Source organism: Nematolebias whitei, chromosome 4 (genome assembly GCF_014905685.2).
Source record: "Nematolebias whitei isolate Nwh7 chromosome 4, NemWhi1, whole genome shotgun sequence".
Lineage (NCBI taxonomy): Eukaryota > Metazoa > Chordata > Actinopteri > Cyprinodontiformes > Rivulidae > Nematolebias > Nematolebias whitei.
Genome location: NC_056501.1, coordinates 25,493,496 through 25,505,751, shown reverse-complemented (window position 1 = coordinate 25,505,751; position 12,256 = coordinate 25,493,496). Strand labels below are relative to the sequence as shown.

The window sequence follows — 12,256 nt, the reverse complement described above, 5'->3', positions numbered from 1 at the left end:
CCTACCGACTCCAGAGATTTAATTCTCACACAGCATCCGTAATAAGTCAAAGGTTCAGAAAGTTGTTCCAAACGGAGAAAACGGGGACAAAAAGATGAAAGAGAATTTAAAAATGAACCATTTTCTTCCTCTTATTTTTTTAATAATTCAAATTAGTCTTTTATTTTGGGATGCATGCTTTGTCTTACAGACCTCAAACACGGCAGGGCCTTGCGGAAACAGTAAACATGACATTTAAATCTAAGAGCGCAGTTTCAGTCGTCTGCGCGTGTTCTGACTCAACATACAGTGTAACGACACTCCTCTGAACCCGGGAACCCGGCCAGCATGCTGTCGCTGTTCAAACTGATGAAAAATACCAGAAAAAGGGCTGATGGAGGCAATATCCTCTGACGACTTTCAAAAGCAATCTTTTTCATCTAGATTTCTCAGCAATCTGCAGCCAACTGGAAAAGGCCTTGGCTGTTTATGTTGCAGGGAGATGTTGTAGTTAAGGCTGACTCGGAGGAATAAATTGTCGTAATTGTTTATCTGGCAGGAGGAGAAGCCTGCCGTTAAGACATTTTAAGACTGTGACAAACCCTAATCTGTTGCTAATCCTCTGCTGCTCAGAGCAAGAGGATATATCTACTGCGTCTCAGAAGATGGAGGTGATAAAACTGCTCTGTTTGTCGGATGGTTAGCAATGTTTGACGTTCTTCTCAGTCAGCACTTGGGGATTGCTTCTCTACTCTCAACGCAAACGGAAAACTCGAAGAAACCTGACCGCATTAGGATGGAAGGAAAGCACAGAGAGAAGCTCTATAAAACAGCATCATTAGGACTAAACGGAGAGCCGCTGGGCTCATAACGACCAAAAAGAAAAGTTGGCTCCAATCAGGTCAAATGAGTCAGATAGGCTAAAAAAATGGAACAAAACAGGAATAAAACATAGCAAAACATCTTCAAAGCTACACACAGAGTTCCATCGTAAGTGTAGTGGAGACTGTTGTTCTCTGGGAGTTTCGTTCATTATAAAGCTCAAATAACACGTATTTTTATGAATGTCAACAAAATGTCAATTTGATGTCCTCATTTTTCATTGCGTTTGTCTCAGGAGGAAAAAGGACTGTGGGGACATCAAAAAGGGGTCATAAATTCATGTTCACTGTGGGTACACAATTATAAATAGAAAAATAATTTGCTGCGAGGGTCCCACTTCTTTACGTTTAGCGAACAGATGAGAATGATCTAAAGCAACTTCTTCTGCACCTATTCAACTCCAACACTTTCAGTTCTTTGAAAAGACTGAAGATTATTTTGTCCATAAGAGAACAGAAAACAAGGTTTTAAAGTTTATGTAACGTTGCACTGCCAATATCTTACCTAACTAAGTGTTTTTAATAGGGATGCACGATATTGGATTTTTGGCTGATATTTGATATGCTGATATGTTGAAACTTATTTGGCCGATAATCGATACCGACATTTTATATACTTTCCTTTGTCAGAACATAGCTCTCTTTTTTAGGCTTATTTGCTATAAAAATGTGCAACAGCTGTAAGAGCTGGTGACATATATTCAGTAACAGCCATATGATATGCATATCACTTTAACTTATATTAAATGAAAAGTGTTAAATGTTATTTATTAGCATTAGTTACCTGCGATGCTGTCTCACTTGTGGAGGCTTGTTCCAGGTTCCTAGCTGCAGTGTGGGATCCTCTGCACTCTTGTGCATGAAGGACAGACTTTTAAAGTTCAAAGGTTTTGTTTATCCATTGCGTCATCAGACTAATCATGCTAACGGGGCTAGCATGACGTCCAAATGTCTGTGGTAAAACTCACCCAAGTGCTATCGGCTATTAGCTTCTCAATGATGGCGGAAAATACGGCTTGTAACTCTGGAAAGGCTACGTCGGAAAAATATCTCAGACTGGGGATGATGTAGCGAGGCTCAACGTAGTCCAAAAATCTTCAGAATCTGACGTCCTCAACGAAAAAACTTCCACACCGCCGACATTTTGACTTCTTCCTCTCTGCCGTGATCAGATCAGGTAGGCGTGCGTGACGTCATCACGTTGTGCTGCCGCTGCAGGCATCCTTGTCACTGGGTTGTCATACAAAAACAGCACCTTTTATATCGGTGAGTTATTTTAATGGAATGGCAGATGACCGATATTGAACTTGAACGCTAATATCAGCCGATACCGTTACCATGCCGATAATATCGTGCATCCGTAGTTTTTAATACTAAAACCAACAAAAAGCAAACGCTGAAGGTCACAAACTGTGACTTGAAGTGTAAAGTAAATTCAACTGAAGCCAACAAACAGATTCTGCAACTTACTGTAGCGGGATAGGTGAGCAAAGATTGTAGAGCTATCTGGTTCTCTACACTAAAAAAATTCAGAGCAAACTAAAAAAAAAAAGAAAAGAAATATCTGTAGTTTAAATACACTCATCATATTGGGCATTTTCTTCTATTTAAATACTTTTACTAGAACATGTGCCAGTATTTTGTTCAGTATCCTTGTGAATTATTTCTAACAGGCATAAAAATTGTGAAAAATAACCCTATTTTGCCATTAAATGTGTTTAAATGTCATAAAACCCATAGTAATATTTCAGTTTGGTGTATTTTGGTGTATTACCTTGATATTATTGTTATAAAATCCCTTCTTGAACTGTGTTTTGTGACAAGACAGTAATGCCCAACAAAGGTGCATCAATCAGGCTTTGTTAACACATTGTGAAGAGATTTAGGCCCAATCTCATTTCCTAGCATGACCTCTGCATGTGCCTCCCACTACGTCTACCCCACGGCTCCTAATTTGAAGCTGCACAGAGTTTAAGGTAAAATATTAAACTGCAACGTTAAACACTCCATCAACAGGTTGTTATGGATAACATGCTGCTTTAATCTTCTGCAATCTGTTAGCGCTCAGAGTATGAGTGGGCGTCAGATTCAGCCACTACCACACCAATTCTTAGTCAACGTCATAAACTGTGTATCTAACCTTCAATGGGAACCTGAAAGTTGAAACCAGAATGGGACAAAGCGTTGGGTTGGCCGGCTCCAGAAGGTTCTAGGTCCAGCTCCCTCCATGCAGACAAACAAGACATTTGTCAATAAATAAATACCGGCAATACACCTCCGATATAAACTTTTAGGAGTTGACTCCTGCTGATCCACATAGTGCTTACCTTCCTGTTTTATTTTATAGTATTCTATTTTTTACAAATAGCATTATTAACTGACTTTAAATCCTGGTATATATGAATGTTTCTGTTCAGAGCCCTGAGACGACTTCTGTTGTGACGCGGCGCTATAAAAATAAACTGAATTGAATTGAAAATAATAATTTCTCATATAATTTTTCTAATATGATGAAATACATTTTTTTAAAACGGCTTAGAAGAAAGGTCATGTAACACCGTGGCGGTGTGTCGGGGAATAGGCAGGACCTCATCACTTGAGCACAGACTCTGGTTACAAAGACCCAACATGGCAGCTCCTGTAAATCAAGTCCTGCTAGCTTCAGTTTGCAACAAGAGAAGACGACCTTCAGTCTGTACAGTAATACATATTTTACACTCACGATCTGTAAAACTACCTGCGTTAAAGCCACTTCTGTGTTTAAGGATTAGCCTAGACAGCCATCTTGAATTGAGTTGAATCTAAAACTTAATCAACTGTAGTTCTCTAATGATTACTTTCCATCTGATAGTTAGCTGTAGATGTATATCCAGTGATTACAATATGAGAGTTTTATTAAAGTCTGTCCACTGGTTCAAGAGATATTGTGCTAACAGACAAACACACATACACCCTCCATTAATGGTGGTGGGTCATAATAAATTCAAATTTACAGGTTAACCCTTTTAAGTGAAGCAGAAGAAAATAATTGTGTCCAGTGTCGTCTGCAGCTGTTAAAGGTCTGTGTGTGCTTTTAATTTTTGTTTAGTAAAAAAAATGAGGGGAAATAATAGGATGGGTTAAATAGTGATACATTTGTTTCAGCACGCTTTAGACAGCACAAAAAGTTTGATAAAACTCAGCACTTTGGCCAACGGTGTTGTTTTAAAGTGCTTTACAAATAAAGTTGTATTGTATGCCTTGCCCAGTCTATTCCAGAAACGTCAAATGTTCACAGTCCAAGTGAACCAGGATTTTATTTCTCTTAAACCAAATGAAAAGAGATTTTGAGATTACTTGCAACTCTAAAAAAAAAAAAAAAACGACAGAAATCTTTTTATTTAGATGGTTTGGAAAATAACGAGAAAGTAAGGAAGTGACGGGCTCCATGTTGGTGCTTCATCATGGGCCCCAAAAAGACTAAATCCACCTCTGCGAGTTCTGCACGTTTCCACACTCTGCACAGACACGAGCACATGCTACACTTTTAGCACGTTCCTCAGTGCAGGGGTAACAGAAAAGACAAATAATAGGCATTGTGCCATTTTATTTTGACTCACTTATCACATTTTTTCCACAACGGCGGTGAGAAATAGCGACACAAAGACACCTGGTAATTCTTTAAAGAAGCTGGATGAGCAGATAGAGGAACAAACAGCGCTGTGCACTGGTTCATGTAGCCATTACTGTCATTCTTATTCCACATTCTGGCCGCCCGTAATTACCCACTCCGCTTCCTGATACGCTCCATTCTTTCTCTGAATTCTTTCCATTGCTGGCTGGAAGATAAACACGAAACGAAGCGAAGCGTGGAGCTTGTGTATTGAAAGGCTTTGAAGTCACGCATGTAATATTGATGAGGTGAGCGAGTCGAGATTAGCACCAGAAATTTCACTTCTTTCTTTTATTTTGCGTCATTATGGTCAAACGCTTTAAGCTTCACAATTTGCCGACATTTTCCAGCTGTTTGATCAGGGACGTGGTTCAGAGAGAGGAGCAGAAACCTCGAATAAATGACATAGCACGTGGTTTACTTTGACTGAGGGTAAGGAAAATTATTTAAACTATGTTTCATTATTCTACGACTAAAAATAGATCAGTCTCTACGGGGACGCTCTTTTCTTGTCTTAGTTTGATTACCTGCTCAGCCTGAGCACTTAACTTCATCAACCAATTAGGTTCAAAAGCTATTACCGGACCGGTCTACTGTAAATAATCTTAATTACACTCCTCAAACTGTTCAAATCGGAGCAATATGAGCTTCACTTCTTGGTTGTCTGAAAGTGTTTGTCAAGTTCGTTCACCGCGGTGCCACAGAAAGTTCTCTAAGCGTTGTACTTCTTCAGCAAGTCGCTCTGCCAGTGCCTCTTACGGTCTGGAAACACTTTGGGCAAGCGGATCTTTTTGAAGTCTTCGATGCATTTTTTCAAATCCTCTTCCAGCAATTTTCTTTCCTCCTCTTCTTCAACCATTTGATGGAGGGGGCCGCCATTTTCCCTGACAGTGGGCCGTGGGAGAGTCCTCAGGTTGAGGGTGGTGGGACGCTGAGGGCTCTCTACGAGGGGCGGTGAGGGCGAAAGACACGAAAGAGGAGGAGGACTGGGGATGGAAGCAGATTTGGCTGACAGCATTGGAGGAGGAGGGAAGATCGGGGGGGATGGAAGTGGAAGGTCATCGATGTCTGCGGCTGCAGGAGGCGGAGGTGGTGTCAGAGGAGGCGGGAGGGGGGTGTCGTGGTCCAGCATTGTGCTGCAGCCCGTTTCTGGAAGGCTTTGAGTTCGGCCGGCGCTGCAGGGCTCCGCTGTGGCCGCTTCAGAACAAGAAGCAGCAGAGGCTGGTTCTGATGCCACCACTTCACTGGGTGCTGGGGGGTCAGAGGCGGGGGCCTCGGGAATCGCCGAAGAACCACCTGCAGGAAAACAACAGAAATGTGCGCATGAGTCAAGTAGAACTGCTAGCGTCCTTTCTGAGAGTTCATACCTGCACAGGAAAACTGAGAAAGCAGTTGACTAGCTTAGCTTAGCATAGTTTAGCATAAAAGCAGCAGCAAGGGTGAAGCAAGCCTCGTTCTCCTCCAGATAAATAGTCCTGGTAAAAGGGCTCAGTGGCTTTTCAAAATGTAATTATCACTGCTAGATGTGGCCCAGTCAGTGTATGTTTAGCTAGCGGTGCGTGAACATGGGCTTGCATTTGAGGGTTAGCACATTTAGCCACATTTGGACTGACAATGGACTCTGTGAAATCTGTTTAGATTCCAGTACCACATTAGTGTGCATGGGTTGATGCTAGGCGGTCAGTCTTAATGTAATCAGTCTGAATTATCTTCTCTGGCCTCGTGGATTTGGATCTGGGCTGAGGGTGAACTGAAAGGCCGTCTGTAGATGCTGCAGCTTAGCTGAACTTTGTTGATTTATCGTCTGGTTCCTGCAACGTGCAGATGTTGGAGTCACTTGAAGTTTTTCTAAAAATATCTTAATATTCCCAAAAACTTGACAAACTTGAGGGAAGCCATGTTGTGAATTGTCTTTGTGCGTCTGATCTGTTTGAATAAGATGAAATTTGACGTCATTCCACTTTTCGTTTGCGTGTCAGTGGGCACAGAAATCAAACACCTGAGCCTTCAGCTTCACAGATCGTCTCTCTGAACGTACAGACGTAAACACATGCTGTGACAAAAGCATAGGGCGCTTTAGAAGTAGAAATTAATGAAGAAACCATCGCAGCGTGATGGCAAAACATATGAGAGATGAAAAAGAAGACACTTTTCTTTAATTTTCCAACTCCAGCTCACATTATCTTGCATGTGTTTTATGTCAGAAGAGTTGTTGTGACTGCATGAATGGTATAAAACCTCCCGATTGAAGCGTGACAACCTATTTTTCAGGGTTTGTTGAGCCTTTATCTCCCCCCAGAGTGAAAACAAAGGCTGCTGTTGTGCAACTTCTCAGATGGAGTGGCTCGAGTACGTTCCGCCTCTCTCCATATTTGAAAACCAAAATAATTTCCGCCTCCTCCGTTTATGGAAGACATTTTTTTTAGAGACCAGCGAGCCATAAATCAGCCTCTCTTTTCTCTGTAAATATCAGAATAACAGTGGCACACAGCCTAAGAGTGACTCAAGTTGGAACAAACTTTGCAAATATCCATCCAAAAAGGTATCTATTTCAAAATGTCGTCCAGATTTTAACTTCATAATCAAATAAAGGACACAAGTGATTTATTTGAATAAGCTTATTCAAGACAAGTTTTATGGACAGTCTTGCAATTTGGATTCATCTCTGAGCATAGCACCAATATTACTCATATTTCCCTACTCATTAATATGACACATTATTCAAATAGACATCGTCAACATAAATAAGCACGTTTTCATCACGTTGGTGGACATTCTGATTCCTTGTAAGTAATTTTTAAAATAATGTTATTCAAACTGAATAGCCCTTTAGTTCAGTTTTCAATATTCTGGACCCTTCCAGTGTGTGAGGAGCCAATAAATGATAGTGTAATATTTCAAGCTTTTTCCTCTACATTTCTCTGAATTCTGACTTTCTTATGGCTGTTGAGTACATTTTTCTTTATTATTATTATTATCCATTATCCTGATTATTCATGCTGCTGATTTCACACCCATCTACTCACTGCAGACTCATGTTCGGGCTGCTCTTTAATATACCTTATTATTTTACATTATTAGTGTTTAGCATATATCTTAGATCTTTTAGCGTATCGTTTAGCTTCCATTTAGCGTATAGATCCTTGTATATTGTTTCTTTCTATACTTAAGATTTTTGCTATTTTTGGGTGTAACTGGGACCTTGTGCACAATTTTCTTCCACCTCATGTACCACATGGGATGTGAATGACAATAAAGAAAGTTGAACTTGAGCTTTTAAGTATGAGAATTATCCAGCAATATGATTTAATTGTGTGCTATTCCAGTTGACATGCTTAAACTTTATTCTTGAAATAAAACGTCCCGTTATTCACAATGAAAATTACATGTGCGCATGTGCCCACTTCATCAACCATAAAAGCCAGAGTCGGAAAATATAAAATCACAGACATTCTCATCCTCAGTGAATCAGTTGCATACGGTAAAGTGCAGGCGGCCTGAGAAAATAAATATGAGCAGCTAATCTCCGTCACATGCTTTCATGCATGCTCATGCAGAGACACAATATGCCACAAAACCCAGCTGAGGACACTCTACACAAACAAGCCTTCCTTCAGGAGGGCACATCAACTTGTCTTTTATAACAGGACCAGCTCCTCCAGTCCAACAGAGGTGGCACGGATCATTTTTCTCATTGACTTTCTGAGCACCTGAAAATGACATAAACAGACGTGCACCTGCTTTATGTGTAAGTGTGTTGCTGTTTTGAGCATATGATGGTATTTGAAGAGGGAACAGAACAGATGATGCAGATAAGGGAGGGAGTTGGAGGAAAGATGTGCATGTTCAGTGCATAAAGTGTCTCTCATCATGAATACATGTGTTTCAGGACTGCCTGAACGTGGGAGTATGTGGGGGGGCTTAACAGTGTCAAAGGAATAATCCACTGTGGGGGGAGGGATGGGCTCCATGCTTTCCTTCACTGTTAAGCCTCATGGAGGAGCGCAGAAAAGCCACTTCTCTGGGGATGTATGCAAAATCTAAAGTGTTTTCGCACACAGCCCCTCCCTCTCTCTTTTCCGTCTTTCTCTATGTTTCCATCTGTTTAGTGTGACAGATCCTTTCATTGCCATCATTACTGCTAATAGTAACTCTAATGTGTCCCTGTTGTCGGAGTTTAGCACCTCTTTGTTGCAAAATGCATCCTGCATGGTTTGTAGCAGTTTCAGCTGAAATTTTCACACTCACATTCTCACTCAGACTAATTAAAACCATGACACGGTGGCATGAACAAGTTGTTAGTTTTGAAATTGAAAACAAAATTGCTTTTATATTGACAATTATTTTAACCAATAAAAATCCAATCTTGCAAAAAAAAAATTGATCATGTAAGTTTCACTGGAAAGCGTCCAAGTCTGAGAAATGAGGCCAATGTGGAAGTCACAGAAACCTGCGTTTCATTCACCGAGCAGCAGGGGGCGGTGTGTGAAATGGCAAAAAAGATATTTCGTGTAATTTTGTTGTTGGTCTCAGTTTTATTTGAAATCATTTTACCTAATGCACATTCTTTGCTTGTAGCTGTTATGTTTAGGGACTTAGGTCTGTTTTGACATCAAAGTTGCGAAAAAGATCTAAAACATGACTCGAAAACAACTTAAAGTTCCTTTGCTGAGCATCATGAGACATCTGGTTTGGTGAAACAGAAGAGGAGTGTGCACAGGTGCTCTTTCATTAACACTGATTGTCTGGAGGGACTGAATTATATCTTCCAGTCAGATGTCTGTTGTGTCGTGTGTCGGGCTATTTGTTTGTGTTTGTGTTGAACAAGATTTAAATTGGTCGTCACCAATTTCAGATTTAACATATGAACAGAAAATCAGCTCAGTGGTTGACACTTCATTTCAAAAAGAAGATTTAATTTACTGTAAAATAACACTGCCTTCTACGGCGCGTACTGGTGACCTTTGGAAAAAATTCATTAATCTCTAGACGTCCTTAGTTAGAACAATAAATAAATAGAAACTAAAGTTATATTTAAAAATCTTAATGTGATCAAAATGACATTCAACACCTTGTGTGTTAAAATATTCAATGTTTTATCTAAAATTGGTCTGAACTTGTCTTTGCAAGGTTAGTGTTTGAACACAAACATTTCCAAAAGGCAAATTCAGCAACATGTTTGTTTTGCGGATATAATTAAAGACCTAACATTCCTCGAAGGAATGTTCATCGCCCGCTGCCTTCCATGCCAGAGTTTTACACTAAATGGCAGAGCTCAGACTATGTGTTGTGAACGACTCTCAGCTACAACCACACCAAATTTTACTTCGATATCTGTAAAAGTGACTGAGACAGAGACATTTTAGTGTTTTCTAAGGTCAGCTGACTGTGGGCGCCATCTTGAATATGATTTCCTACAAAAGTTCATCAGTTATAGAGTTGATTTCAGTGGTTACTTGCTAAAAATTTCTTTAAAATCTGTTTAGTGGTTTATGAGATAGCTTTCTAACAGACACACAAAAGTTCCTCCAAAAAGCAAATGGCAAAAATTTAAACAAATATCTTGTACAGACTGCTCTAAACAGGCTACTTGTGCTCACTTTAAACTAAAACCACCAATTTTCAGCTCATTATCTAAACAATTACTGTTATAGCTATTTTTTGTGATTTTAAGTTCAATTGGCTGTGGCAGCCATCTTGAATGAGGTTGTTAAAACTTTATCAGTTGTAGATGAACAAGTGACTACTTTTTGAAAGTTTCTTTAAAATGTATCCAGTGGCTCATGAGATATTTTAACAGAAACTCGCACACAAACAAAACATCGTTCACCTGCACTTAGCTGCCAATAAATATGTTTGCACAAATGCCAGTTTATAGACATTTTCTTTACCATTTTCCTACTTCACTCACTGTGAGTTCGCTTGTCCTAATAGGGTGGAAAAAGCTTGGACATTTCTTCCAAATTATCTGTCCCTCAAGTGTCTTGATAATTTAAATTAGATTTAAAAATGTCACACTGTACGAATGTGGACAGCCACTGTGTAGAAACAATCACTAGAATTTGTCCCCATCAATCAGACACTTGTTAATATTCTCTGTGGCCGCTGACAGAGGGACAGGTGTCGTGGCCCTACAGGACAGGGGAGACGGGCAAACAAGAGGACACCGTCGTCTCCATGGCAACGCCACAATGAAGTGCAGGAGCCAGAGCTCCATAAATGCATAGTAATGTCTCTCAGACTGAAAGTAGCTTTTCATGTGAAATTATACGCGAGGCTCCTTCCTGCTGCTGCAAAGCGAGCTCACGCTGCACAGTTTTGGTAGCGGCAGCATGTTTTCTATCTAATTACAACATATTCAGCTCAAATTCCCAACTCTGTTTTGTGAAATGATCCGTGCGGTGCTTAATGATAGTGTGAGTCTCACCTCCTACAGATCCTTCTTTCATTGTCTTTTCACGCTAATTTCTGTCAAGCAAATACATACGGGGGAGTAATAAGACCTTGTAATAATCTATTCCTCGGGAGGACTTGACACAAGCACACTCGCCCTGTCTGAACATCTCCAGAGTGCATTCATAAGTCTCGGAGCAATTACAAATCTGTCATTCTGCATAATGCGGAGGAAGCGTCTGACGACAACATCTGGAGACTGAGAACTGCTGCCCAGTATGAAAAGCAAATATGGGAGTAAAGCTTCGGCTGAAAGAGCAAGAAAAGTCTGAAATAAAACTGTGCACAAGTTACAAGTACATTGAGTGTTAATTCCTTTAAAAATAAAATTCTCCTTTTAATCTACTTCAGAATAATTGCTCTGTTTTTGTCTTCCTATGCAATTTGAAGTTTTTAGCTAGCAATCTGCGGTTTTTCTCTTAGCTAGCCTTTTGCCGCTCTAGCTTTTTCCTATATTTTGATTTTAGCTCGCTTTTTGTAACTTTCAGCAAGTGTTTTGGTATTTTTAGATTTTATGTTTGCATTCTGATGTTTTTCTTTTAGTTAGCCTTTTACTATGTTTTGCCTTTAGCTACACTCAATACTTTTAGCTAGCCTTTAGCTATACCGTTAGCTCATAATTTTCTACTTAAGCTAGGCTATTCGTACTTTTTGTTTTTAGCTAGCATTCTGCTAGTTGTTTCTTTAAATTGGCCTTTTGCTTTTTTATGTACCACATGATGAACCTTGACCTTGCCCTTGTTACTTTCAGCTTTAAGCTAGCTTTTTGCTACTTTTAGCCAATGTTTTTCTTTTTTTTTTTTAGCTTTTAGATAGCATTTTATGTTTTCTTTAAGCAAGCCTTACAAAAAATTTTGTCTCTAACTACATTTTTAATACTTTTAGTTAGCCTTTTATAATCTTGTGCATTCAGCTAGCCTTTATGTACTTTTACTTTGAGTATTTATGGTTTTAGCTTTTAGCTAGACTTTTGCTACTTTTGCTTGTCACTAGCCTTTTTCCAGTTTTCCAGTTAGTTTGGTTTCTTTATGCTACTTGATGCCTTTTGCTAATGTTTTCAATATATAGCAAGTGTTTTTGTTATATTTTTAGCAACTTTTTGCTTTTATGTTTTTGTTTTTAGAAAGTGTTTTGCACTTTAAGAGAAGCACTCTGCTTCTTTTAGCGTTAACAACTCAGTTTCAGTGTCTTCAACAGTTTAGCAGAAATTCAGCACTCAGTATTCACACTATAGTGTGAGCACAATATATATATATATATATATATATATATATATATATATATATATATA

The 12,256-nt window shown here is 39.4% G+C and overlaps 1 protein-coding gene across 1 annotated transcript in view; it reads right to left on the bottom strand.

The window, feature by feature from the left end:
• Window positions 1-5,025: 5,025 nt before the first annotated feature.
• Window positions 5,026-12,256, bottom strand: part of kctd12b (potassium channel tetramerisation domain containing 12b) — an 18,749-nt gene continuing 11,518 nt past the window's right edge. Inside the window, exon 2 of the mRNA XM_037675353.1 lies at window positions 5,026-5,808. Coding sequence (XP_037531281.1) covers window positions 5,225-5,808 — 584 coding nt within the window. The 3' untranslated portion in view covers window positions 5,026-5,224. The remainder of the gene's footprint in view (window positions 5,809-12,256) is intronic.